The 27,519-nt window shown below is 36.3% G+C and overlaps 2 protein-coding genes across 23 annotated transcripts in view; both read right to left on the bottom strand.

The window, feature by feature from the left end:
• Positions 1–14,076, bottom strand: part of LOC111609210 (poly [ADP-ribose] polymerase 4-like) — a 36,792-nt gene extending 22,716 nt beyond the window's left edge. The window contains exons 1-19 of the mRNA XM_023336328.1: positions 13,987–14,076; positions 10,227–10,353; positions 9,185–9,404; positions 8,891–8,942; positions 8,017–8,095; positions 7,841–7,945; positions 6,671–6,829; positions 5,474–5,611; positions 5,227–5,397; positions 4,331–4,482; positions 3,702–3,833; positions 3,323–3,421; positions 3,018–3,201; positions 2,778–2,919; positions 2,233–2,381; positions 2,025–2,156; positions 1,242–1,328; positions 1,009–1,173; positions 41–81 (exon numbers count right to left, since the gene is read on the bottom strand). Of these exons, the coding sequence (XP_023192096.1) occupies positions 41–81; positions 1,009–1,173; positions 1,242–1,328; positions 2,025–2,156; positions 2,233–2,381; positions 2,778–2,919; positions 3,018–3,201; positions 3,323–3,421; positions 3,702–3,833; positions 4,331–4,482; positions 5,227–5,397; positions 5,474–5,611; positions 6,671–6,829; positions 7,841–7,945; positions 8,017–8,095; positions 8,891–8,942; positions 9,185–9,404; positions 10,227–10,352 (2,333 nt within the window). The 5' untranslated portion in view covers position 10,353; positions 13,987–14,076. The remainder of the gene's footprint in view (positions 1–40; positions 82–1,008; positions 1,174–1,241; positions 1,329–2,024; positions 2,157–2,232; positions 2,382–2,777; positions 2,920–3,017; positions 3,202–3,322; positions 3,422–3,701; positions 3,834–4,330; positions 4,483–5,226; positions 5,398–5,473; positions 5,612–6,670; positions 6,830–7,840; positions 7,946–8,016; positions 8,096–8,890; positions 8,943–9,184; positions 9,405–10,226; positions 10,354–13,986) is intronic.
• Positions 14,077–15,277: 1,201 nt separating this feature from the next.
• The window catches only part of LOC102219551 (poly [ADP-ribose] polymerase 4), a 52,335-nt gene continuing 40,093 nt past the window's right edge, over positions 15,278–27,519 (bottom strand). For 15 of the 22 annotated variants that reach the window (XM_023336344.1, XM_023336343.1, XM_023336340.1 and 12 more), the window contains 11 exons: positions 26,805–26,822; positions 25,548–25,565; positions 25,042–25,134; positions 23,707–23,864; positions 23,539–23,599; positions 22,340–22,442; positions 21,693–21,825; positions 18,428–20,148; positions 16,731–16,809; positions 16,556–16,660; positions 15,278–15,699 (listed from right to left, as the gene is read on the bottom strand). In XM_023336344.1, the coding sequence (XP_023192112.1) occupies positions 19,941–20,148; positions 21,693–21,825; positions 22,340–22,442; positions 23,539–23,599; positions 23,707–23,864; positions 25,042–25,134; positions 25,548–25,565; positions 26,805–26,822 (792 nt within the window). In that variant the 3' untranslated portion in view covers positions 15,278–15,699; positions 16,556–16,660; positions 16,731–16,809; positions 18,428–19,940. Of the gene's footprint in view, positions 15,700–16,555; positions 16,661–16,730; positions 16,810–18,427; positions 20,149–21,692; positions 21,826–22,339; positions 22,443–23,538; positions 23,600–23,706; positions 23,865–25,041; positions 25,135–25,547; positions 25,566–26,804; positions 26,823–27,519 lie in introns of those variants that run through there. The other 7 variants (XM_023336345.1, XM_023336341.1, XM_023336331.1 and 4 more) reach the window with 6 other exon arrangements.

The following is a 27,519-nucleotide window of genomic DNA, read 5'->3' on the forward strand; positions in this document are numbered from 1 at the left end:
CATCATGAGTTTAAAAAAAACTAAATTCAATTATTCTCACCTCGCTGATTCGTTGGCCACACAAACCTTTTCCACAGAGACCTGGTGGGTCAGAGAGCACATAAAATGATCTCCGTTTAACAATATCAAGGTTTTAATGTAAAATTATTCCTAAATTGACTAAATAAAATGATAGTAATATCCATTCCTTTTTAGAAATAAATCACATTTACACTTAAAATTTTAAGACCCAGGAGAATAAAAAACAAATTGCAAGGCATTTTCATGTCATTTGCTTATTCTTTACTATTGTGTAACTGAATTTATGTCCTCAAGTTTCTCAAAACTTCAAGGAAAAAGAGTTGAGTTTCTGAGAAGAGATCAAATCTAGTCAAAACAATGTAGGTTAGTTCAAACCGCCCCACTGGAAATTGCTCAAAAAAGAAAACAGGAGGTGATTAGACTCTTTGTAACACAATGACGCATAAATCATGTTGCTGCCCTGGGATTTCTGTTTTACAGCGTACTACATAGTGAGACTTGACTAATCATTGACAACTTCACGTTCGACGGATATAGGTCTCGTGTGACGTCACACTTCCGGAACTTTGTAACTGGCAGCCATCTTGGTAGGTATCCGTAACTAACTGTCATGATAGTTGTTATAAAGTTGCTATGACAACAACAAAAAAGCCACAAGCTAAGAATTAGCTCTTGACTCGTTCCTATCTAACTTATAAACAATATAAGTACATTGCAACTATTACTCTATTTTTGAGTAATAGTTGCAATGTACTCTATTTTTCGCACTACGCTTGCCTACCAAGATGGCGGTTGAGGGGCAGGATCACTTCCAGTTCAGACATCTGGGAACTATGTATTCTAGATAAGTACAACAACACATCATTCTATTAAGTTTTGTGCTTTGCTGCCACACAATGGCAACTATTTTGATAGAATTTTCCTCAAACTTTTCTAAAAGCCCATCAAATATTAGCCCCGCCTCTGAGTACAGGCTCCGCCCCTTACTTGTGTGGTCTGGTTGAGCGCAGCGCTTTCCTGCCATGGAGCCACGCTACCCGGCAGGGAGAACAGGATGCTCCCGTCTCTGACCACCAGCTCTGACACAAAGGTCACCTTAATGAGGACAGTGGCACCAGGCGGCAGGTTGCCCACGCTGATGGTGAACACATCCTGCAGAGAAGAACCAATCAGAAAGACTGGGATACGTTCCTGAAAACATCAGATGTTCCTGGACATACAGGAGCGTCCTGGTCCATGAGGTACGCTCCGTGGCCTTTGGCTATCGCCTGTTTGTACTCCTTACGAGCCGTCTCCTTCTCCTTCACCTGAAAACAGCAGCAGAACGGTCAAATTAAAAAGCAACCTGGGCTGCCATTGGACCTCCATTCTACACCACATGGATGCAGTAAGTGATACAAAAGAGGCCAAACCAAAGTGAGCAAGAACCAAATGCTGAGTTCATATACTCTAAAAGTTGCACATTATTTTTTGTAGGCAGACATTGGTGATTGGTTTCATAATATTATTTTCTTTAAAAAAAAAAACTTTTTTTGAGAAGGAGTTTCAATTAGGACTTCTACTAACAAATATTTTTGTATTCTGACGATTAATTACATAAATTCTGCAAATTGTACAAAATATGAAATACATTAAAAATACAAAATAATTAAATTATTTTACTTTCTGTTCCAAAATGCAGTAACAGCATTATTTTAGTGAAGATTTGATCATTTGTAGCAAATAATGCATCTTGTTATCATATCTCCTACACCAACATCTTTTTAACAATATGGCCAGAAAAAGATTTAAAGAGGAGCAGCAAAACCAAATGAGATGGATTAGCTATGCATGTCAAAAAAACTTATGAAATAACTTGTAATAAAATGTTTTTCAGCCTAAAATGAATCAATTGATTAACATAAGACCAAATTGATCCATTGTCAGCGCTGTCCAGTTGCTTTCTAAATTAGGTTGCATTTTGTTTGGTGAAATATTTATCTAAATATTTCGCTTCAGATTACCTCTCCCACCACGTGCTTCCCATTGATGAAAGCTTCAAATCCGCACACGGCAGCTGAGTCGTCCAGCGGGAAGACGTACTTCGCCTCAATGGGCACTGAGCTCTGATTGGTGTATTTCTGGAAGATGATGACCTGACAGAGGAAAAAATCTGAATCAGAACCAGGATTGACGCGTCACCAAGCTGATCCAGGTGCTTCTCTTTCCGACCTGGGAGAGCAGATCCATCAGTTTGCACTTTACATGGACGGCCTGCAGGGGGAGCTGCTGGCCTGAACTGTCCAACAGTCCAGCTTTAACGTCCTCCAGAGGGTTCTTCACATTTTCTAGATCTTCTTCTACATGTTCTGAAGTGAGACCTGAGACAGAGTGGCTTGTCAGATGGGAATGTGTTTGAAAGCAGAAACCACACATAAGCTTTCTATTTTATTTTTATTAAAACTTAGTTGATGAAATCACTAGATTTAATTTTTAATTACATTATTTTTCCAGAAGCTGGATGGATTACTAATTATATCAGGTCAATGCTTGCTATTAACCCACAGCAGAAATACACTAAGGCGTCTTAATTACTAAATTCTTTATAGATACATGGTTACTGCAACATTCACTTAAATCAGGGGTGTCCAAAGTGCGGCGCAGGTGCCTTTTGTGGCTCTCTGAATGGTTTTGAGTGGCTCCTCTATCAAAATTCTTGTAGAGTAGCAACAAAAATATGCTATCATGGCGACATATTGCCAGTATCTGCAGCTCACCTGGGTTCTTGGCAGACTCAATGGGTTCTGCAGTCAGGTTGATGTCCGGACTGAAATTCTTCTGCTCGTCTCCTTCCTTTCTGAACTGAACTACATATTTTATCTTCACTTGGTCAATAGAGTAAACCACATACTCGTCATCCTGCAGCGCAGTCAGAAAACAGCAATCAGTTTCCTCAAGGTGCAGCACAGCTTTAACATGCTGAACATGCGATGGATATGCAGCTCTTCTGTTCCCACCTCAAAATCAGATGTAGTTTTGTTGGTTCGTCTGACTCCGTGAACGCTGTGATAGCCTTCAGGAGCCTCGGTCAGAGTCTGGTCTCTCTTATAGAGATCCTTACTAACTCCCAGAGCCACATCGCAGACCAGCAGGAGGCGCGATCCGTCTGTTTCACTGGGTTTGGCGTACTTCAGACTGGTGCTGAGAAAACAGAGAGAGCCTAGAGCACAGCAGGCTAACCAGAACATCTGAAACTGTTCTAACGTCGTTGTTTTCACACCAATAAACATGCAAGATGGATGAAGTTTGTTTACAAACCAACCTCAAAGCATCACCAAAGTAAATCCCGCTGCCAAGGTTTCCGACGTCCGTTCTCGTAATCCCATGATGCTCCACTCCCACATGGGGAAGCAGCAGACCTCTGAGGAACCAGATAGAGGGTCAAACTCGTGTTTTCACACATACATGAAACAAACGATGCCAAAGTTAACTGTACCATCGTTAACTAACTAAGCATAAGCGTTAGTTCTGTTAAAGCTCTAAACCAACAGTGCATTTAGTGGAAGCTAATGTTAAAGCGCTACACCAATCTCATATTTGGTGGAAACTAATGTCAAAACATAAACGTATGTTTATTTATTTTAAATAAATAAATAAAATAATATAGTTTAATATTTTTTTTAGCTCTGCCCACTGCTCACCTGGACATGATTCCTACAAAGTTGCTGGGGCTGGATGAATGGAGGAGGGGTTTAACGTTCCCGATCTCGCTCTGAAACGTTTGAAGCTCCACCGCTCTGTTGACCCGCATGATCTGCTGGATCTGCACCGACCTGAAGACACACAGAGATGTTTGTTGTCTTGTTTCCAAAAAGGTTTATGTTGAGGATCTGTACCTTTATTTATTATTAATTTGATAACTTGGCTGCAGGTTTGTGTATGTGTGTGTAAATAGGTATATATTATTTATGTATATATGCAGGTAGATGCATATGTATATACAGTATGTGTGTGTATGTATTACTTTCATCTGGTTCAGGAAATATTATTACAACTATTATTATTATTATTGGGGTTTTTTTATGGAAAGGACACTGGAAAGAGAAAGACTATGTATGCTATGAATTAATGAATGGAAAAGGGGTATCATTACCTAAGTTAAACTTTATCATACTCCTTTTCAGACTCAGTCACTGAATAAGTGGAGTATTTACATGTACTTGAGTATGTAAATTTGATAGTAAGGTATTGTATTTACACTTAGAAATATGAAAGTTTTTATTATTATTATTATGTTTTCTTGTTGGAATATTTGTCTGAAATAAATTACCTGTCAGCCAGCAGGGCGGCGACATTCTGAAACACTGAGCTGCTGCGGGGAATGGCTTCGATGTGGCAGCGAAGAGCGCGGTACTTCCCCACGGAGGACGGCTTCGGGTCGTTCAAGGTCATCTCGCTCACATTCAGAACATCCCGGATTAACTGCAGGAAAATCAATCAATCAAGTTAGCCAAGCATTGGGGCCTGCAGGGGGCGCTAGCTAGAAAGATGGAGGGAAGAGGAGAAAAACAATTTGCTACGATAAATATTAAATAAGTCACAGTAATAAATAAATTAATTAATTGACTGACAAATTAAAATAAGCCCAATAATTTCTATTTGCATAAATTATTATTTTTCTCTCATTCAACCAAAATCTGGGTGACAAAAATGAGATGGTAGTTGTCTTAGGGCCTCCAGTCACTGCAAAATCTGTTGGACAGTTTATTGTCCAACAAGATTTGTTATCATGACAGGCTTGATATTAAATATTAATTATTTTCTTACAATAAAAAGAGGGGATTGTGGTAAACAATTTTATTTTTTACTCCACCATAGTTGCCCTTTGTCACTGATTCAGCATCTTTGAGTGCCTTGCAAAGCGCTTTAAAAATGGCTTTTTATCAGGTCATGTATGACACAGACATCATATTAATAATGTCATAGAATATTATCTGATAATAAAACTGTCCACTACACAACTCATGGCCAACTGAAATCCAAGGACATGAGGCAGCATTTAGATTAAACAAATGTAAAAGTTATTAAACAGAAAGAAAAATACTTTCTAATGTTGATGTGTCTTTACGTATTTTGTAGCATATTCAGCCAGAAGCTATTGCTAATCAAAGTGTTTGGGAATCTCTGGTGTAAAAATCCCCCCATAAAGCTGTGCGTTAGCGGTACCTGACAGAGATCCAGCTTCTGAGACAGAAACCTGGCTGTAGGTGACTGAGGTCTGGGTTCCCGGTGAGGCAGCAGGGTGAGAACCTCGTCCAGGAGGGACGACGCCTCTTCCTCGTTTCCCTCCTTCAGTTTCCTCTGAGCCTGAAGCAGAAGGCCTTCAGCTCTGCTCACCTGAAACAGCAACAGCTTCATCAGAACGGAGCCTCGGATCTGAACCTGATTTGCCTGCAGATCAGTGCAAACCCACATCGTTCAGGCTGAGTCTGGAGATGGGGACTCTGAGGATGTTTCCAAGGCAACCGAGAGCTTCGGTCCACAGCAGCTCCACAAACGCCGCTACGTCTGGGGACAACTCATCGGAGTTCAGTTTCTCCTCCAGCAGCAGCTGAAGGTCATTCAGAGAGAAGATCAGAAACATCAAGGTCAGCAGGTGATTAACCCTTTGGAGTCTTGGGTCTAAATGGCCGTTTTGGTCTAATTTTGAATTTACCCTTATATTTTCACCATAAAAACTATTTACCTTACCTTGTTTGGTATCATTATTTTCAGAACATCCTAAACTTTGTGATTTTACAGTGTTTGTTTCATTTTGACAAAATTTATTATCACATTGGAGCAAAAAACACACACAGAAACATGACGTCATGCCCGCCACAGGGCGGGCGTCGACCTTAAAAGGTTAAAGGTGACCTATTATGCTTCCTGGAATAGGTTAGGATTATACAAAACATGTGCATTACACTTTAATGCGTAAAATCGTTCTGTGAAAATGAGATTTTAGTTGTCTTAGGGCCTCCTGTCACTTTAAACCCAAAAAATCTGCTGCTGACCACATCCCCCAACTCAACATTTACACTCAAACAGGAAATTGGCTGCAAACAGATGCACAATTATTCAACCATACATCTTTGAAAAGCAGAAGTGGAGCCTCCTACACAACCAACAGGAATGCGGCAATAGTTTCTGGTCAACAGCAAATTCTTGTCTTTTTCATCAGCCATTGTACAGAACACACAGCAATGAAACCAGCTGACCAAATGTGCTGGAGGTTCTCTTGGGTTGCTAGGTGGCAGGAGGAACTCTGATGGGGTTGCTAGGTAATGAGCAGCACCTGCTGATTTGTGACTATATAGTCAGAAGCTTTTTGAAATGCCTCATTTTCAAGACACCAAAAAACATTAACTCATTGCCAAAAAACTGATTTTTGTAACACTTAGAAGCAGTTTAGACCCAAGTGCAAGAGCAAAAATTTGCAAAATGTGATTTGCACAATGTTGTACATTTAGGCTAATACTGCCGATATGGCTGGTAACCGATTTAAATTATGTGTCATGGTTGTTTGAAAAAGCAGGGAGAGGAGGCACTGAATGTTGTTCACCCAGGGCACCTAACAGGCTAGGACTGCCCCTGCACAATGCCACATGTGGTGCAGCGTGTATCAGACCTGCTGCAGGGGGGCAGAGCCCAGGTGTGGCGCCTCAGCAGGTAAGCTGCTCATCCTCTGCAGCTCAGAGCGATCCAGTTCTTCACTCAGCGCCTTGTAAACGTCCAGAGCTTCTTCTGAAGTGGACAGGAACACCAGCCGATCCATCACAGCTGTCTTCTGTTGGAAAAACCATTTAAGACTGTTGTGTTCCAAAATGATTTTAAGGAAAATCCAGGAGACAAAAAGCAGAAACATTTAAGAAAGAAGTCAGGAACTTCTGATCTGATTCAGCTTTTGCTAAAAAACTGTTTCAAAGACACCAAATATTTGGATCATTATGCATCTGTTGTACTGGAACACTGAAATGAGGAGAAAAATGTATCATTTTACTACATATGCAGGATTAAAACAGCCATTACCTTATCCAAATGTCAAATTTCTTTGTTTTAAAATCCTATTGAAAATATTAATTTTGCACACATGAGCCCTGACAGTATGATGGAGAATTAGGATCATGAGAACAAATAAAACAATACGATATTGAGAATAAAGCCATAGGATAACAAGAATAAAGTCAAAATAATAAGAAAATAGAGTAATACAAGAAGAAAGTCAAAATAGTTCAAGAATAATTCATAGTAATACCAGAATAAAGTTATATTTTTAGAATAAAGTTGTAGTATTACAAGAATAAAGTCATAGTATTATCACTGTGTGGTGATAATTTTATGACTTTATTCTTTTACTTTATTTATTCTTTACTTTCTTAGCACGGCCCAAATCCTCCGTCATACTGACTGAGCAGAGCTTGTATGACGTCTTAATGGTTTCATACATAAACATAATATAATGTATAATCTTTAAATACGCCTTAATGGTTTCATACATAAACATAATATAATGTATAATCTTTAAATATGTCTTGTTTCATACATAAACATAATATAATGTATAATCTTTAAATACGCCTTAATGGTTTCATACATAAACATAATATAATGTAAAATCTTTAAATACGCCTTAATGGTTTCATACATAAACATAATATAATGTACAATCTTTAAATACGCCTTAATGGTTTCATACATAAACATAATATAATGTAAAATCTTTAAATATGTCTTAATGGTTTCATACATAAACATAATATAATGTATAATCTTTAAATACGTATTAATGGTTTCATACCTTCGACACCACGTCGTCCTTCAGGTATCTGGCCACACGATAGCGCCGTCCCTGCTCACCTTTGGCGCTCTGCAGCTCCAACACGCAAAACCTGCTGCCGTTCTCCTGCAGACAAACCTCCATCAGTACGAATCCCAGCTTCAAAACAGAAATGGAGGATAAAACTTCTCCCTCACCTGTCCGAAAACGGAGTACTTCGCCACCTGGAAATCATCGGGGAATGCTGGGAGAGCAGAATCCGACTCTTTGTAGATTCTGGGTAAAATAATGAGTTGAGGGTTAAATGACAGTTTTAATTTCTTGCTAATTATTTACTAGAAACTCTGGGTGACCAATTCCAGCCTCAATATCGGTAGTTTGATCTGCAGTATCTAATAAGTTAACAAGAGAGCTCACCGTCGCCCTGTGTGGAGGAAACCACCGCAGAAGACAGGATCAACGTTAGCTCCGCCCACTAGCTAACGACGGCTAACGCTCGTTAAATTAGAGATATTTCAGACCAAACTAGAGATATAGAAGTCATTTTCCTCACCTAGAGTTTGTGGTAAATAAACTAAAACAATTTAATTATACTATTGAAGTTATTTTTTGCACCTTCCGGCGAAAATGTTGACTTTAGAATCATAGCTAACTCTGAATCATTTCTATTTTCTTGCTGTTTCAAGCAGCCAATCAGACTTCAGGGTTTCTATTTAAATCGCTTCACTTCCGCTAAGTGGGTAAGATGGCGCAGGTTGGCAGTTTAATTTAAACATTAAAAAATTATTAAATAATAAAACAACTATTAAAACACTTATTTAAGGGACATATAATTAATTCTATATTTAATAATTTATTTCCAGTTTAAAAAAATAACGATGCATTAAAATAATAATTTTATTAGTTATTTAATTATTATTATTTCACTCTCCAAAGCTCATTTAACCCAGGAAGTCTATAGCCTTTATTGTAGCTTTCAACCTAAATCTCCCCTGTAAAAGTCAGATAAAAAGACTTAAATTCAGATTAAGTCTGAAGTTTGGATGATGATGATGATGATGATGATCCCACCTGAACTTCTGATTGTTTTTTTCAACAGCTGGTCCCTCTGATGAGGTCGGACCTTCAGAAACAACAATAGACACAGAAACACATTATTATTCCAAGTCTTAACTACGATCTGCAGGTTTTTAGACAAAGATTGTTCAATAAAAATGTTATGGTCAGGTCCAAAACACAACATCTTTCTCTTAGACTGAGGAAGGAAAAATATCAGAAAATTAAATTCCTGTCCGTCTCTAAACCTTCACAAATGATTGTACTACTTGTAGCCCTTCTACAATATCTTTGTACATGTTTTGAGACCTTTATAAGTTAGTGGAGCTCTCTGCGGTGACTTCCAGGGAGGAGGAGGATCTAGAGATGATGAAGTGTCCATCTTGTACTCGTCCAAAGACAGAAGAACGCCTCTCTCCACACATTTATACAGATAATCAAAGCCGACCACCGGCGTCTGGTTCTTCTGGATGCTGCGCAGCCTGTTGGAGCTCAGGTTGGACAAGTCGGAGGTCACCACCAGAGAGCACTGTGGGAAATGTAGGCAAAAATGTGACACTGAATTTCTAAATTTAAAGTAATTGGTTAATAAATCAATTTTGGTACAAAGCTCTCAATAAGTATTGAAATGGATATCATAAATACAGAACATTTTTATCTCAGCATGCCAAGCTGCAGTGTAAATTTTAAATAATAAATAAGTTAATATTCTAATTTTACTTCATATTTTTGCAAACCACAACTAAGCCAAACTAAAGGCTGTGAAATGGGTCAAGAAACCAGCTACTAAGCGTACAGTCAAACGCTACCAAGTGTAAAGCTGCAGCTTCTAAATGTGAAGCTAACAGCTAGTAAGTGTAAACCTTAAAGCTACTAGATGTTTAAGAGATGCATTAAGAGTAAGACTCAAAAAATACTAAGAGCAAAGCTAACAGATACTAAGCATAAAGCTAACAGCCATTAAGTGTAAACCTGTTAAAGGTGAAGCTAAGCACAAAATGTAAAGCTGACAGCTATAATAAATAACCAGATATTGTTGGTTTACCAAGAGTAAAGCTAAAAGCTACTAAATGTAAAGATAATAGCTACTAGTAACAGCCATCAATCCAGATATTGTCATCCTATTAGCTACTAAATTTAAAGCTAACAGCTAAGCAGAGTGTGCAATTTAAAGTCAAGATAACACAAGCTAGCAGTTACTAAAGCTTTAGATATTTGAGCAACTGAAGCTAACTACTTTTCAGAGTCTGGTTTATTACCTATAAATCTTGTATTATCTGGTTTATTAGCACTGTTAAAGATTGTCAACAAAGGTTTACCAAAACGCTCAGGTAAAAATGGATTTTCCCACCTGTTTGTTGACTATGAAAGAAATGCTGCCTCCATTCAATGTCACTATTGATTTCAGCTTCTTCTTCTCCTTGAAAGGCAAGTTTTTGAGCTCCAGAAGAACTGAACAGTTGTCAAACACACCCATACTGCCCAAAGAGAGAAAAAAAAACAATAGTTAAACTCAAACAAGAAACAGATCTCCAACTTTTCCAGTCCTCTAATCAAACAGTCAGGGAATCCAGACTCACCTGCCCTTCATAAACTATATCAGGTGTCAACTTTCTAAATGAACTCTACAGGTAAGTATTATCAGTCCTCTATTATTTTCAATAATGATTAATGATGTTTTTACAAAAGTAGATCAGGATGTCACGCAGTTATTTGCTGATGACAGAGCTTTGTGGAGAAAGGTGAAAAATGTAAGATTAGTGTATGAGAAAATACAGAATGCTATTAAATCTGTTGAAAATTGGGCTTATAACTGGGGAGTTAAATTCTCAGTAGGTAAAACAAAGACTGTCGTATTCAGTAGGAAGAAAATTCAGGAAATTGATTTAAAAATGTATGGAGAAAAAATAGAAAAAGTGAGTAAACTTGGTTTTTTAGGAATCATGTTTGATTCCAAGCTTTTATGGGGTGATCATGTAAAGTATATTGAAGGGAAATGTAAAAAAGTTATAAATATAATGAGGTGTTTAACAGGATTAGATTGGGGCGCAAATAAAATAACATTAAAAAAGATTTATGTTGCCTTGATCACATCAGTGTTGGATTACGGATGTGTAGTTTATAGGCAGGCTGCAAAAACAGTGATTAGTAAATTAGAAGTAATTCAGAATCAAGCTTTGAGATTATGCTGTGGAGCTTTGAAGACATCTCCATCTTTGGCAGTGCAAGTTGTAATGGGGGAGATTCCTTTATATTTAAGACAAAAGCAAATTATGCTGAATTATTGGGTGAGTTTGCAGGGACATAAAGAGGAGAATAATCCAGCAGTAAGAAACCTGAGACCTTGCTGGGAAAGCGGAAAAGCTAAAATAGACTGTTTTGCATGGGCAGCAGATAAAAGTATTAGGGAAAAAGGTATACAGGGAAAGAGATACGGTGCTGCTGTGCCTTAAACAAGTACACCTTTCTGGTTATTTCCATATGCAAATGTTGATCTAGAAGTTTATAAAGAAATGCAGGTTAATAAAGATAGTAACTGGGTAAGTTTTGTAAATGACAGAATTAAGAATATGTATAAATCTTTTATAACTATATATACAGATGGTTCAAAAGATTTAGTTTCAAATAAAACAGGATTTGCTTATGTTATTCCTGAACTAGATATATTTATAAAACAAAGAACATTTGACCATTTAGCGATACTGATGGCCTTACAGTGGGTAGAGCAAAATAAAATTGAAAAATTCTTATATGTTCATATTCATTATCATCACTAATGTCTATTTTAAATGTCTCATCTGAAAGTGGTATGGAGTTGGTATACAAAATTTATGAAGTTATATTTAGAATGACACAAACTCAAATAAAGATTAGGTTTATGTGGATACCAGCTCATAAAGATATAGAAGAGAATGAAATGGCAGATCATTTAGCTAAGGTGTCTTTAAAACAAAGTAGAATTATGGAAATAGCCTATTGTAAATCTGAAATAAAATCAATTCTTAAGCTCAAAATTAAATCTGAATGGCAACATTTGTGGGAGGAAATAACTAAAGGTCGTCATTTATTTCATACACAAAAGAAAGTAGGGAATACGGAAATAATAGGAGAAAATCGAAAAGAACAAGTAGTAATGACAAGATTGTGGCTTCGACATACTGGATTAAATAAAACTTTACATTTGATAGGTAAACATCCAACAGGTAGTTGTGAGTGTGGTATGGATATGGAAACAGTAGATCATGTAATAATTCATTGTGAAAAATATACAGTAAGTAGAGAGAAGATAAAACAAGAAATTAGAAAATATGATATAGAGACATTAAAACTTAATAAGATATAAATTAAACATAAAATAAATAAAGCAGTTGTTAATTTTTTGAAGGAAACAGGATTATACAAGTATATAAGAATTTAGATTAAAGGGAGATACTCTGGTCCACACTCCAGCATAGTAGATGGCAATAATACATCTTAACGTTAGATGTCACCCGCCAGTAAAAATCACAAAGAACTTTCTAAATAGTAAAACTAGAAGACAAGGCCTGTAAATCCTCAATAGAAAACTTGATATAGAAATAAGAACATCAAAATAAGAGTGGGCAATATGGACTGAAAGTTTATTATATTTTGTGGTATTGTGAAAACGATAAAAGTAACAATAAGATCTATTAATTAACTAAACTAACTAAACTAAATCCCAAAAATGTGGACTGCTTTTTTATAAAACATCATTAAAACAAAAATGATGTTAACATGACTAAAATTCTTGGATAAGAATTTCATAAAGATAAAAGATAAACGATACAATAAATCCCAAACAGGAAAAATAATAAAACTATAATCAATATCCCACAGCATCTTTTAGAAACAAACTATGCATCTGAAAAGTTTTCACAGCGCTTCACTTTATCCACATTTTATGCTATAGAATTATTACAAATTGTAATAAATTAATTAGGGACATATCAGCACTAACATTGGTAACTGCCGATATTAGTAACTTGTTAACATATCAGTATCGGTCAGATAAATAAAACTGGGCTGATATGAACAACCAAAATTTATTTCCATCTTGTTTCCGTTTATTTCTGGAGGGGAGTACCTGCGTTTTCTTTACAAATGTGCGCAAAACTTTGTTGCTGTTCTGCTAATGTTGAAAAAAAAAAACAACACAATTTTTGCAATTTTGCAATTGCGGTGTCTCCATTAAATAAACGCAACTAAAATCCCATCTGAATAAATTTATTCACGCTAAAAGTAATTAAAAATCATGGCGCTCCATAATCCTCCTACCACTTCCTGTCATTGTCTTCTTTGTGATTTCTCCCAGTAGCAACATCTGATTGTTAATAATGTCACTTATGCAATGCAAAAAAAGTGTGAATGAGAAATGAATCAATTTTAATAAGACCAAAAAAACTACCTCATTCTTGTGCCAAACTTATCAAAAAACTTTTTTTTGTCCAAAATTGACAAGTTTTCATTAAGCTAATCTAGTTTTTAAATGCCAAATTGCCCAGTTATATGCTACAGTATATCTGCATGAACCAACTGTGCTGTACGAGATAAATTTGTATTGTCTTTGAATTGCAGTTGGGGGCCACAAAAAACAGTCCAAAGGCCACCAACACCCCTTCACTAAACTCTTGAAAAGCAATTGATTCAAAAATAATTGTGTTTTTATTGGTGCATGATGAACACCAGAAGACAGTTTAACCTTTTAGAGAAACAAAACAGCTTAACTAGCGTTAAACTAAACATTTAAGGGTCATAATAAATAAACAGCAGATAAAATCTAATCTTTAATAAACTAATTCTTTATCAACTCCTCGTGTTGTTAACAAACACGGGAGTGAAGCTGCAACACCGAACGGAATCTCTCCTGCAAAACACCTGAATCTGAAAACAAGAATCAGGTGAAATCACGGAAATAAAAACCGATTTTCTTGGCTATTTCTGCAGCTTATTGATAAAATACCAGATAGTTTTTAATCTTAAAGTAGGACGATCTAAAGTTTCCCACTGCGACATAAACAATTAAAACACATTTATTTAATTTTAGCTAACATTAAAATGCAAAGAATGAGTCTTTGGGTTGAGTTATTTACCTGACTTGACGAAAGAGTTCAGACAATTTTATTTCCGGAGAAATTTCTGCTCCGGTTGTTCGGAAAGACAACAAGGTAAAGGCAGCGACACAGACGGCAACATCCGGTTGAAAAGACTTCAAAATAAAAGCCCCGAAGAAAGGGACGATTTAATAACCGAAATCTCAGTTCAACTGAAAAACATTAATAAACAAAAGTTGGGGCCAACCGTACCACAAAAAAATCAGAAGTACATTTAAACACAAAATGTTTATTATTTTTATTCAAATTGAAAAAAACTACTTTAACTTATTTTCGTTTTTAAACTGAACAATTCATATTTTATGCCACTCATGAATCATGGCTGAGGGCTGTATAAATGTATTCTGATGGGCTGTAAATGGCCCCTGCATCACCCCGGCTACTAATTTTGTTCAGAACCGTCAGAAAGTTGCATAATGGACCCACATAATTGAATTAGCTTTAAATTAATTCAGATTTACTTCCAAAACATTGTTTTTATCTGTAATGGCCTAGCTTCCAACATTTTCTTTAAAAAAGGCAAAGAAACTGTTTATTTCAAGGTAAAAGTATTAGATTTATTTATCAACATGTACATTTTTTTATTATTTCAAGTAAATCGTCATCAGAAAATCACAACAAAAAGCACTTGGCTGGTTGTTGAAACAAACATTTGCTGCTTTGTTTTTCATATGGTTTTGTTTTTACTGCGTAAAATAAAAGTAGTTAAATTAAAAACGTGTAAATGAAAACCTGACTTTCCTGACAGGAAGTGACCTCACCTTCGCTTACTGTAGCGTTACAGGTAATCAGCTGATTTCCTGCTTTGGTGCAGGACTTCCAGTTATTGGCGTGGAGCTGGAGCTCCATGCTGCCCCCAGTGGAAGAGAAGCGCAAGAACACACAGCTGTTTTCTAATCACGGCAATCAGATGGAAATTAGTCTTTATTTCATCCTTTTACCTTTTTTACATTGATCTGTTTTTATTTCTACTTTGTGTTCACGTCTGCATCTTTGGATTGTAAATCAGTGGGATGTATTTGGTAAAACATTTAAACAAAGATAAATAAAAAATGTTCCATATTTATTTGAAAAAGACAGAACAAGCTGTTAATTTCTTCTACATGTAAGGAACTTATTTAGCCGTTACCATTTCCCCTCAATTTGCTGGAAAATTCATTTGACTGATTACAAACATTGCCTCATACACTTGTACCAATATGCAATATGAAAACTTATGACATTAAAGAACCAGATTTTAGATAGTTTCCAGTCAAACACAAATGCAGTCTACGTTTTCTTATATTTTTATTTGTAAAAAGAATTAACACCACGTTTTATATTCTTTCTTGTTTACAACTGTGCACCACTTTGTATTAATCAGTCATAAAAACACCAGAAGAAATGATTTCAAAGGGTATGAATACTTAAAACGTTTACTTAAACGTAAACAATTAATCCTCCAGAAATGTCGACACCTTTGACTGATGCATGATTAATTTTCCACACACAAACAGTCACACAATGCCACATGTGGTGCAGCGTGTATCAGACCTGCTCCAGAGGGGCAGAACCCAGGTGTGGCGCCTCAGCAGGTAAGCTGCTCATCTTTTGCAGCTCAGAGCGATCCAGTTCTTCACTCGGCGCCTTGTAAACGTCCAGAGCTTCTTCTGAGGTGGACAGGAACACCAGCCGATCCATCACAGCTGCCTTCTGTAGGAAAAACCTACAGATTTGTTTTGTTGCAGATTTGTTTTGTTCCAACATGATTTTAAGAAGAATTTGGGAGACAAAAAGCAGAAACATTAAAGGAATAAGGCCTGGGGACCTGTCCAGGGTGTACCCCGCCTCTCACCTGTTGACCACTGGAGAGAGACTTCACTAGGGTAAGTGTGTAAGATAATGGATGGATGGATGGATTAAAGGAATAAGTCAGGGACTTCTGATCTGATTAAATTTTTGTTAAACACTTTTAATGATACCAAATATTTTGATTGTTGTCCAACTGCTGTACTGGAACATGTACATATGTTACATGTTACATAACAATGTTGAAATGAGGAGAAAAATGCAGTTTTATTATATATGCTGGATTAAAATAGCTATTATCTTCTCCAATTCCTTTACCTGTTTTTAAATCCTTCTGAAAATGTTACCGTATCCATAGGCTTGTCGCGATAAACAATATTATCGTTTATCGCAATAATTTCTGGGACGATTAAGCACCCAGCAAAATTTGTTATCATAACAGGTCTATGTATCAATTTTCAGACATAAACCCTGACGGTATGATGGACATCTAGTACAATACTAATAAAAAATTAAATTACAAGAATAAACTTGAACAAGAATAAAGTCAAACAAGAACAAATTCATAGCATTACGAGAATTAAGTCATTATATTACATATTATTCTTGTAATAATACAACAAAGTTGTAATAATACAAGATTAGTTGTAATTTAGGACTTTATTATTACAATATTTATTTACGGCCCTAATCCTCCGTCGTACAGACGGAGCAGAAGCTCATGTTGTCCTGTCTGTCTGACGTCTCAATGGTTTCATACCTTCAACACCACGTCCTCCTTCAGGTATCTGGCCACACGATAGCGCCGTCCCTGCTCACCTTTGGCGCTCTGCAGCTCCAGCACGCAAAACTTGCTGCCGTTCTCCTGCAGAAAACTTGCGTCAGAACGATTCATAGCATCAAGACAGAAATGGAGGATAAAACTTCTCCCTCACCTGTCCGAAAACGGAGTACTTCGCCACCTGGAAATCGTCGGGGAACGCTGGGAGAGCAAAATCCGATTCTTTGTAGATTCTGGGTAAAATAATGAGTTGAGGGTTAAATGACAGTTTTAATTTCTTGCTACTTTCAGAATATTTTATATCCAAATAACTCAAAATATTTGAAAGTATTATTAATTTCTTAAAACTATAAATAAATACAGAAATAAAGTACTAAATACAGAATTAATTATAATTGTATGGCCAGAAGGAGGAGAAATTTTATAAGCTTTGTTCAAACTCAATGGTGTCAGTTGGGAGATGTTATAACCCAACAAGTTCAAAAGTTTAAAAGTTCAAAAGGGCACAGATGCAGTGCAGGAGCCCAAGTTCAAAAGTGCTCTTGCACAGCAGACTGAGTTTTGCAAAAATACATGTTAATAATTTAGCTTAAACAGAAAATCCTAATTAAAACTGGGCTTCAGGGATATTACTTCAGGGATGTGTGAAGTAAAGACAAACGTTTCAGTTATTCCACAAAACATGCAATTATCAAGCAGGTTAGAAATCAAACCAAAAATAAAAACACATTAGTAAAGTAAATGGCTGCAACAAATCAAATCAAAGAAACTACAAATAGTGGAATAAACTGTAAAAAGGCATTCACACCAGTCCTGTTTAGTCCACTTTAGTCCACTAGCACGTTTGCCTAGAAAGTCCAGTTGGTTTGGGGAGGTGTGAATGCGTAATTAAACTCTGAAGCAAACCAAAAGAGCAAACTCTGGTCTGCCCAAAAACTCTCGGTCTTGATTCGGTTGACGTGAACTCTTGCACTATTTGAATGCATATGTGAATGCCAAGCGGACCAGAGACCGCCCCAAAGCAGGAACTGAACTATAGTGCAGGGCATTCTGGGTAAATAAAATCAGAACAAATGAGCAAGGGACAATGGTAACAGGGAGAAATGGTTTGTGGTCTTTTACCAGAGACAAAAGAGAAATCATACAACCGTTAAAATTTGACGCCAGAGAAAAGGTTGGATAAGAGGTTGCTCAAAGGTTTTGGTTCATTTGACAGTCCAAATGAACAAAATTTCATTTATTACACTTTCAGCTGGTGTGGTTCACTTTTGCACTGCACTGAGTCAAAAAACCAAACTAGTTGAAAACCCTGTTCACCTCCTCTCCTGTGGTGGCGCTGCACCAAGAACTACTGAAGGAAACGACACAATAAACTCTGAAGAAGACACTGACCGCAACTCTATTCTTCAGAAAAAGTAAATAAAAATGGAGTAGGGTCAGATTTTAGTGGTGGTAGGATTTCTCTTTTATCGTTAGTAAAAGACCATTTGACATTTCTCCCTGTAGTGCAGACTTGCGTCTTTGTTTTGGTTGCATTTTCCCAGAATGTTTTTTGGTTTATTTTTTATACCTCAGAGTGGCCAACTTTCTTTTATTCTTATCTCGACTTGATAAAACAGGGGCTACCGCACTGCATCTGTGCCCTCCGTCTGTTACATTTGCTTAAGTAAGTTTTGGAAAAAAACAAAAACACCCTTCTGTCCAACATTTCTACTAGCTTAGCATAACTTCGATACTAAGGAAAAGGCCACTGGGGCTTCGCTATCAATACACGATGCTTTGCCCCATTATATAACTGCGTAAACATTTTAGGTATACCTCGAGATTCAAATCAAGTCCAAATGTTAATACCTTTTCAGGAAGAACTCAACTTTTTCCAAAAGTCGAAAGCTCTCAACCGTCCATTTTCCCCCCTCAACTGTCAACTGTCCAACAGCGCGAAATAGAACCTTCGAGAGTGGAGGTGGGGTTAGAAAAGATATCGCGAGATTTCTTTTGAAATAACATGGGATTAAAAAAATTATTTTATGAAGCATTTCTTTAAATCTGGAAAATGCTAAAGCGGAGAGAATTAGTCTGAGTTTAGCAATTTACCTGGTTTGACAAAAACTCAAAAATAAGATATAAAAGCAAACATTGCCTATATAAAACAATCATAGGTTGGCATCTTTAATTTATTTAAAAACATATCCGTGCACCAACATCCCCAGAGGCTCACTTCATTCATAAACACATTGCACCAACTACTGCCCAGAAACTAATTGTATTTTAGGTCTAGATAAATTGAAAGTTACAATTGCTACATTAGTAATTTATTCGAATTTTGCTATGAATAGGTCAACAAAGACAGTAAGTTGATTAAAAATACATTCAAAACAGTTAATTTGTATAAATTCATTCATTGGAAATGTCAAAGTTTCAATAAGAGAATCACAAGATGAGATGATTGAAACAAATTCATGGTCAGAACTTTGGCTTTGTTCATTTAATTTTCTGACTATTACCCAAATGCCATAAAAGAATTAGATTTAAAAAAACATTTTCAGATTACTTTAATCAGTCGAATAAAAATGATTACAGATTCAATAAACACGGGTATAAAAACAAGCCACCTTAGAATTCTTTGGATGATTTTGTTGACATAATAACTGAATAAAGTACTTAAAGAGCCGTTGAAATTTTATTTTAACAGGTTACTGTCATAGATGGTGAAAAATAATGTTGCTTTAGATTAACTGATACTGAAAATAGGTTCAGATTATTTTTGCTGTTTGTTTTTCCAATGCATGCAACCATTTCCATGTGAATACTGATTTTATATGTAAAGCAGTTTGTAAAACCAAAGGCGCCTTAAACCCCCTTAAAAAACAACAAAAAATAAAGAAAAAATATATATATTTGAGATCTAAGCCATCTTCAGATAAAAGTAAAATCTGAAAGCGAGTTCAAAAATAAGCTAATTTCTCCCAAAAAATTAGTTTTAAAACACAAGAATTAAACTCCAAAAGTATCAAACACATTTTAATCTATTCTTGTTAGTTTTTAAGATAAAAGCAATCCACCATTTCTGAATTTATTAGGGAGGAAGATGTTCACATTGTGCCATCAATTATGTTCTCCAGTTTGTGATTAATAACGGTTTTGTTTCTAATTCTATTTATCCATTTGTATCATTTAAGTGGATGAAACATAAATCTTTCTCTTCCTTCCTCTCATGTTTTAAAATTATTAAATATTTTAATATTTTGTCATGTAATTTTTGATTATCTTCACCTCTTTGCACATAAACAAAACCAAAGCAGATAAAAAAGCAAAACAAAATACAAATTGATATATGACTTTCAGAAAATGTTGCATCATTTCCTCAGTGGATGGCCAGCGGCGCTGCGGTCTTCTGCAGCTCCAGGCTGATGAGCGGTGAGAACGGGGGGAAGCGTTCGAAGCCCAGCAGCTGGCGGGTGGAAGACTCCCAGCTCCAGCCGAACTCCAGCCGGCTGCAGGCGCACGGATACTCCCGGTCGGCCCAACGCACCCAGTCCACTGCCTTCTTCACCTGCTGCCAGCGCTCAGACCTGCAGGGGGAAAACATTCAGAAACACTGACCTGGAAGCAAACACTCACATCTCTACTCATGCAAGTAATTAAGCCAAAAATGTACAAAAGATATACATACATAATTTACTAAACAAAGTTTAGTACATAAGGGCTGATTATGTTTTCTTAAATAATTTTGTCTACAGACTTAGCAGGAATTACTTGGAGATATGTTTTAGAAAATATAGAGGAAAATTTCAGCTTTACATATAACAAAGAGACGGTGTAATAAAGGGTTTTATCTGGACTTTCTCCAGTCTACACTTTATGTTCCTGCCATTGATAGAAATTTAAATATTGTTTATCTATTTCTGTACTGTTCTGTTCTGTTTTATTTTGTCTTGTTTTTTTTTTTTCAGTATTGTATGTTTTTTTTCTGTTTTAATTTTTGTGAGGAAAGGTTAAAATGACCACAATATATAATATAATATAATATAATATAATATGTAAACCAATAACAATATATGTTGCGACATATACCTGATAAACTACTTAAAACCTGATTTCTATTTTCACAGGTGGGTCATGTCCTCCGTTATACATTTAGTCAAGTACTGGTCCATTGTACATATAAAAAATTAATATATATTTGCTTTAGTATTGTATGTTAAGTTTGTGATTATTTATTTTGATTAATGTGTCATTTTGTACATAATTCTTATCTGATTAATCATTAAAATAATAAATTACTGAAATAATCAATAAAAATAGTTTACTCCTATTACAGCAGGTGGAAAGCCCTGAGAACTCATTGAAAACTGTATGCAGCTGTGATGGTATTAGGACTGCAGCTAACGATTATGTCACTAATTTATTATTCCATCGATTATTATTTTGATTTTAATTAATTGGATGAGAAAAATTGGCACATTCTGCTGATTTTTTGTCTAATAAGGCTTTTTTATATACAATATTAGAAATACATAAAAAAATGCAAATAAACAAAAATGTAATTCCTTTTTAAAATAAGAAAATAAACATTTTATTGTGTAAAATGTAATAACAACATTTCTTTAATGTTCGCTTGATCATTTGTAGCAAAGGATTGTTTTGGTTAAATTGTGGCTTACTTATTGTTGAGTGTGTTGTTTCTTCAGCAAAGCTCCTTTTTTGAGTCGGTGTACTTCATTTTATGATTAATTGATTATCAGATTAGTTAACGATTATTTCAATAATTGATTCGTCACGATTAATCTGATTAATCGTTTCCTGGATGGTAGAAATATGAAGTTTAGCTAACATGTTCCAGAACTTGAGTGTTTGGATCAATGTTCCTGATGCTCCTTACAGATGGACCTCTGGGTCTGTAGAAGCTATTTACTTTCCACCTGGACCAGGTCTGGTTCTGTTTTGGTCTGTTTTCATTCAATGTTCTGCTAAGCTAAGAGCAATCCACTACTGGGACGGTTCAGATTAGTCATTTTAAAAATCACTTTTATGACCAACTCAATTAAATTTCCATGTTCATGTCTGTGTGACCGGGTTCTCCTCATGCGTCTTTGTATTCTGTTGCGGTTCTGACCTGGACCCAGTCGGCTCCTTCAGGTTAAACAAACTCTGCAGGAGTTTTCCTTCCTCCAGCTCCTCCTCCCTCATCAGCTGCAGAACCAACAGAGTCGCCACCAGCCTCCGGATGCCTGCGTTGGCCTTCGCACCTGTAACATAAACATCCACACGGTTCAGTTACAAAACTGGAGTAAAACAAAAGTAGACTGAGATTTAAAACCACCAAGTTTATTTTAATCTTTCTCTAGAACAGTGGTTCCCAAAGATTTTCTTCTGGGCCCCCTTATGGATTACAATAAAATCCCCTCACCCCCCAAAAAAGAAAAAAAAAGAATCAACTGGACACACACATCGTTCAACCAGACATAAACCTCTAAGCATATTTTGTTTTCAAACTCCACTGAAGTTTATTTCACACTTCAGGATGCAACAAAACAAACTACAAACATCTTTACAGTGAAACACTTTTGCGTAACTGTTTTTTCTTTTCATTCATCTATACCGCTTCTCGCGCCCCCCCTGCAATGGCACAGTGCCCCCCTAGGGGGCGCGCCCCACACTTTGAGAACCACTGCTCTAGAAGATAAATAGTAAAAAAAATTAGATCAATGAACATCTTAACGCTAACAGCTCTTCCACACAGAGCTTAATGTGAACGCTCACCCAGAGAATGAATGCCTTTGTTCTTCAGGAACACGTTAGCAAACGCATCCACGTTGACATTGATCAGTTTTCCCAGCTCAACAGTTAACTCCCAGTATCCGTCCTGCAGCACACAGAAGATTAACACAAGTTACAACTCAGAAAGGTTGAAACTAAATATTTTTGCTCAATAAAATAAAAAAAAACAATCATTTGTTTCTGCATCCATGACATTTAGAGAGAAAAGTGCAGTTGTGACAAAAGCAGGACATATCTCATTAACATACATAATAAACAATCTTATACAAAGTATTGAGGCTTATGGGACACCACAGGTAATGTTGAAGCATATTGAGACTGATCAATTCAGATCAATTCACTGCAGATCTTACAGCATGTTTTACGTTTGCTTGGAACATTTGAAGAAACTTATATTCTTTAAAATAACAAAGACCTCTATAATAATAACATTGTTTGGACCTCATAGCAACAACTACCTGACTCCAGTAATGTAGAGTTAGATACGAGTCCATCTGTCCAACAGCTAAATATTAGTCCAAACAGTAGCAAATTGTAACGCTTGTTACATTTTCTTACGGTGCAGTTTGCTTTCGCTCTGCACTATCATACGATCAAAACTAATAGAAAAACCTGTTCCCCTCTTCGTCTGTGGTGGTGCTGCACCAAGAACCGCTGAAGGAAATGACACAAAAACTTCTGAAAAAGAAGCTGAGTGCATCTTCCTTCTTCAGAAAATGTAAATAAAAATGGAGTAGAATCAGATTTTAGCGGTTGTAGGATTTCTCTTCTGTCGTTGATAAAAGACCACAAGTCATTTCTCCTACTAGCTCCAGACACGCATTTGTTTTGGTCGTATTTACCCCGAATGCCCTGCACTATCGTCCGCTTCCTGCTTTTGGAGCGGTCTCTGGTTCGCGTGGCGTTCGCATTCAAACCACACCAGAAGTCACTTCAACCGAACTGAGACAGAAGTTTGTAGATGGACCAGAGTTCAGGTTTTTGGTTCGCATCAGAGTTTGATTATTCACACTTACAAAAACAAACAGGACTTTCTAGACAAACATACTGGAATTGAGCAGAAGTTTTTATTACTTAATAAAATAAAATATAAATGGAGATCTTTTTATATGTATGATTCATGATACAAGTTTCTTCTCTGAGCGTTGGACCAATTTAAACAACAGAGTAAAACATCTTACCGCCTGCTGCAGTTGGAAGATCTTAATCCACTTCAGCTTCTGCTCTTCTGGGTCTGGAGCTCTGCACCAACATCACACAGCACAAAAGACTCAATTACAGGTAATAAGATGGAAAATATCAGCTCAGTGCTTATAAAGATAGAATGGTTTGTGTGTTCAAGAACTCACTCAAAGGATGGATGATGTGGCTGTATATCATATGCTTGACAAACCAGACCATCCATTAGATTTGAAAGTAATGCACGACGACGACGTAGTGGAGCTTCACTGACCCTTGCAGATGGAGGCCAAAGTATGGAGGACCCGGGAGCAACAGACATACCCATCTGCAGCAGAGAAATTCAGACACAAGAACCTTAAACATAAATATCTTAAATAACTCTGATTGCTGGATGCCATTTCTTCAGTTTAAGTTAAATATTTATGTGGACCATAAACAGAAACTAAAAATCTGTGCAGGACACTGCCTGGATGGACAATTTTATTCATTACTTGGTGCTTATTTTGCTTAAAGGCGACCTTTTATGCTCTCCTGAACAGGTTAAGACAGGACTATGGGTGATACAAATCATCTTCATTACATTTTTTGCACAAAATCATTCTTAGATAATGAGATATGAATCTGGTCAGTTCTGAGCTCCTTTCAGAATGAGCTGTCATTATCCCCACTTCATAATAACACAACTATAGACTTTTTTTTCTTTCTTAATAGTATTTACCTTTACACGAGTCAGACTGATCTAAACATTAGGAAATCTGAGGTAAACAAGACTAAACTGATGCCTTATGTTACTACTAATAGCAATCTTATCCATTCAGTATCCTGTAAACCCCCTTTAGATACGTACCCAGTAAAATCTCACATTTACCCTTTTAGAAACTTCTGGGACTTTTTGGTCCCATAGGCGCTATGTAGGAAGTCTGGAAGTACAATCCACGTATCCGGTAAGTACTCCTGCTTTATGTGACCTGTTACATGTGGTCACCCTATCAGAATATCTTGTCTGTACCAAATCCCTAAAGGTAGTTATGAAAGCAAATACTCTGTAATCTGTAAGTACTCGTCTAGTTTCCATTGGTATCCTGACATTCAACATGTCTTCTCAGAACAGTGTGTGTACTTTGTATCCTCTGCAAGCATGTGGTCTGTACTTGACAGTAACCAGTCAATAGCACAGAAGGTCATCATTGGACTTCATTTGGTAATAAATCAGAAAATCCAAATGTCAGTGAGATTTTCACCTCAGTAAATACAGATATCTACATCAGTTAAAATAACTGTAAGACACACCTCTCCTTAAAGTTTTAACTGACTCTGCATAGGTGGAGAGTAATTGCTGTAACTTTGGAGGATACTGGTTTCATTTTATTTATTTTCTCTTTGGGTTATTATTTTTTTTTTTACATTTTTTTTGCCAGTAGAGCCCCTGGCCTTTATTTGACAGTGAATGACATAAAAGTAAGTTGTGAGAGAAGAAGAAGACAACAGATGGGGACTGAAACCTGTGATTGCAGCCTCACCAGTGGGATCGGGGCCTGTGTCTCTGTGCTCCTGTGGTACTTACAAGCTTTCTTTATTAACTCTAGAGGTTTCTCCTATGTGCAAGAAAGAGGAAATGAGTCCTTATTACCACAGTTCATTTAATGTCCATCAATCCCATCTCATATCAAGGCTCCATTTTTTTCACTGTCTTTAGATCTATGTTCACTGGATCGCTAATGCTAAAGCACCGAACCTATTTATGTAAACAGGCCTGGTTTTGGTTCTGACATTAATAATACATTCAACTAATGAGAAAGGTGAATTAAAATGCTACAGAAAAAATTGCAAGTTGACACCACTGCCTATAAGCAGCTTGAAGTTTCAATATAGGTACTCTATGAGTACTGGTTTTTGTTAAGCATTATCACTAAATAAGACCCAGATGAAACTCTGACCATGCTGTAAAGTGAAAGCCATATTCAATAAAAAGTCATGTCAATAAATGTGTGAAGGTTTGTACTTCTACCTGGAGTTTCCAAGAACTCTGTAAAAGAAACATAAACAGACAGAGGGGACAGAAAGTGAGTTAAAATAGTAAATGGTATTATCAGCACCTGATCACTTAAATTGATTAATAAAACCTGATTAATGCTGATCAGGTTAAATTAGTTGAAGTGTTTTTTATCTAAAATGCCAAAAAATAAATAAATAATCAATACCTAGCTGCCACTTAGAGAAAATACATAATAATGACACCATAAAAACCCTGTAAGGACAGTTATAGGTACCAGTATAACTGTACTGGTACACTTTTGTGCTTCTCCATAAAATCTTTGAATCATCTGTAAATATCCTGTAGTCAGCCTACAATTACCTGTCTGTCATTTCCATAAAGGACCAAATTACATAACAATAGTTTGGTGTAAAGTGAATTTGTTTTATTTTTACATTTAAAAATAAAACAAAATTTAGGAGTGAGTAACTGTTTACATTTTTTAACATTTTTCTTAGATTTGTATTCCTTGGATCGCTAATTCTAAAGCACCAAACCTATTTATGTTAACAGGCCTGATTTTGGATCCCACAGAGAAAATGCAGTCAACTAACGAGAAAAGTTAAGTGAAATATTCCAGAAAAAACCGTAAGGGTCACATAGGCAAAATCTGCCAATTAGCGATTCTTATGCATCTCTGGAAAACATTAAGAGATCACTGCAAAATGATCAGTTAGCCTGATTTTACTTTTTATAGGTATATGTTTAAGTAAAATGAACATTGTTCTTTTATTCTATGAACTACTGACAGCATGAATCTGAAATTCAAAGCAAAAGTTTAGTATTTATTTGCAGAAAATGGAAAATGGTCAAAAAAAGATGCAAAGAAAACATGTTCATATTCATTTAGAAACAACAATACTGATGTTTTAACTCAGGAAAAGTTCAGAAATCAATATTTGGTGGAATAACTGGGAGGTTAATGGATCGCTAATGCTAAAGCACCGAACCTATTTATGTAAACAGGCCTGGTTTTGGTTCTGACATTAATAATACGTTCAACTAATGAGAAAGGTGAATTAAAATGCTCCAGAAAAAATTGCAAGTTGATACCACTGCCTATAAGCACCTTGAAGTTTCAATATAGGTACTGTTATTTTTAAGAATCACCATTAAATAAGACCCATCTGAAACATTGATTGTTCTCCAAAGTGAAAGTTACATCAGTTAAAAACATCTGAGCCATTTGATACAAATACTAGATTCGTGTGTGAAGGTTTGTGCTTCTACCTCAGTCTCTTCAGATCTCTGCAAAAGAAACACAAGCAGAAAGGTATAATCTGCACCTGATCACTTATTGCTTAAAGTTTATTAGTTGTACTTCATATTAAAATGCCAGAAATTAAAATTAATTTTAATTTCAGGACTACAATAAAAAACAATAAAAAAATTGCTTAATGTCAGTTTCCTTGATTTCATGTGTCTTTCCAAATCAAGTCCAATTGACTGAATTTAAGTTGATTATGTAAGTTTTAAAGAGTAACTGCTGTAACTTTTGGGAGTCATAGTATCAGAATAACTGTACTGGTAACCTTTTGTGCTTCTCCATGAAATCTTTTTTGGCGGTTATGAGTTATAATTTTATTAATTTTTATTTCTGGGATTGGAGCTCCCTTCTCTGTGGAGGAGAGAGGAAAGGAGCCATGATTACCACAGTTCATTTAACATCCATCAATCCCGGGAAGCCGGGTGGCGTAGGGGATAGGGTGGCCCATTTTTGGAGACCTTGAGTCCTTAACGCAGCAGTCGTGGGTTCGACTCCCGGACCCGACGATATTTGCTGCATGTCTTCCCCTCTCTCCATCCCCCTTTCCTGTCAGCCTACTTTCATATAAGGGACACTAGAGCCCACAAAAGATCCCAGGGAGGGGTAAAAAAAATAATAACAATAAAATAAAATAAAATAACATCCATCAATCCCATCTGATGTCAAGGCTCCATTGGT

The sequence above is a fragment of the Xiphophorus maculatus genome, chromosome 7 (genome assembly GCF_002775205.1).
Source record: "Xiphophorus maculatus strain JP 163 A chromosome 7, X_maculatus-5.0-male, whole genome shotgun sequence".
In the NCBI taxonomy this organism is placed as follows: domain Eukaryota; kingdom Metazoa; phylum Chordata; class Actinopteri; order Cyprinodontiformes; family Poeciliidae; genus Xiphophorus; species Xiphophorus maculatus.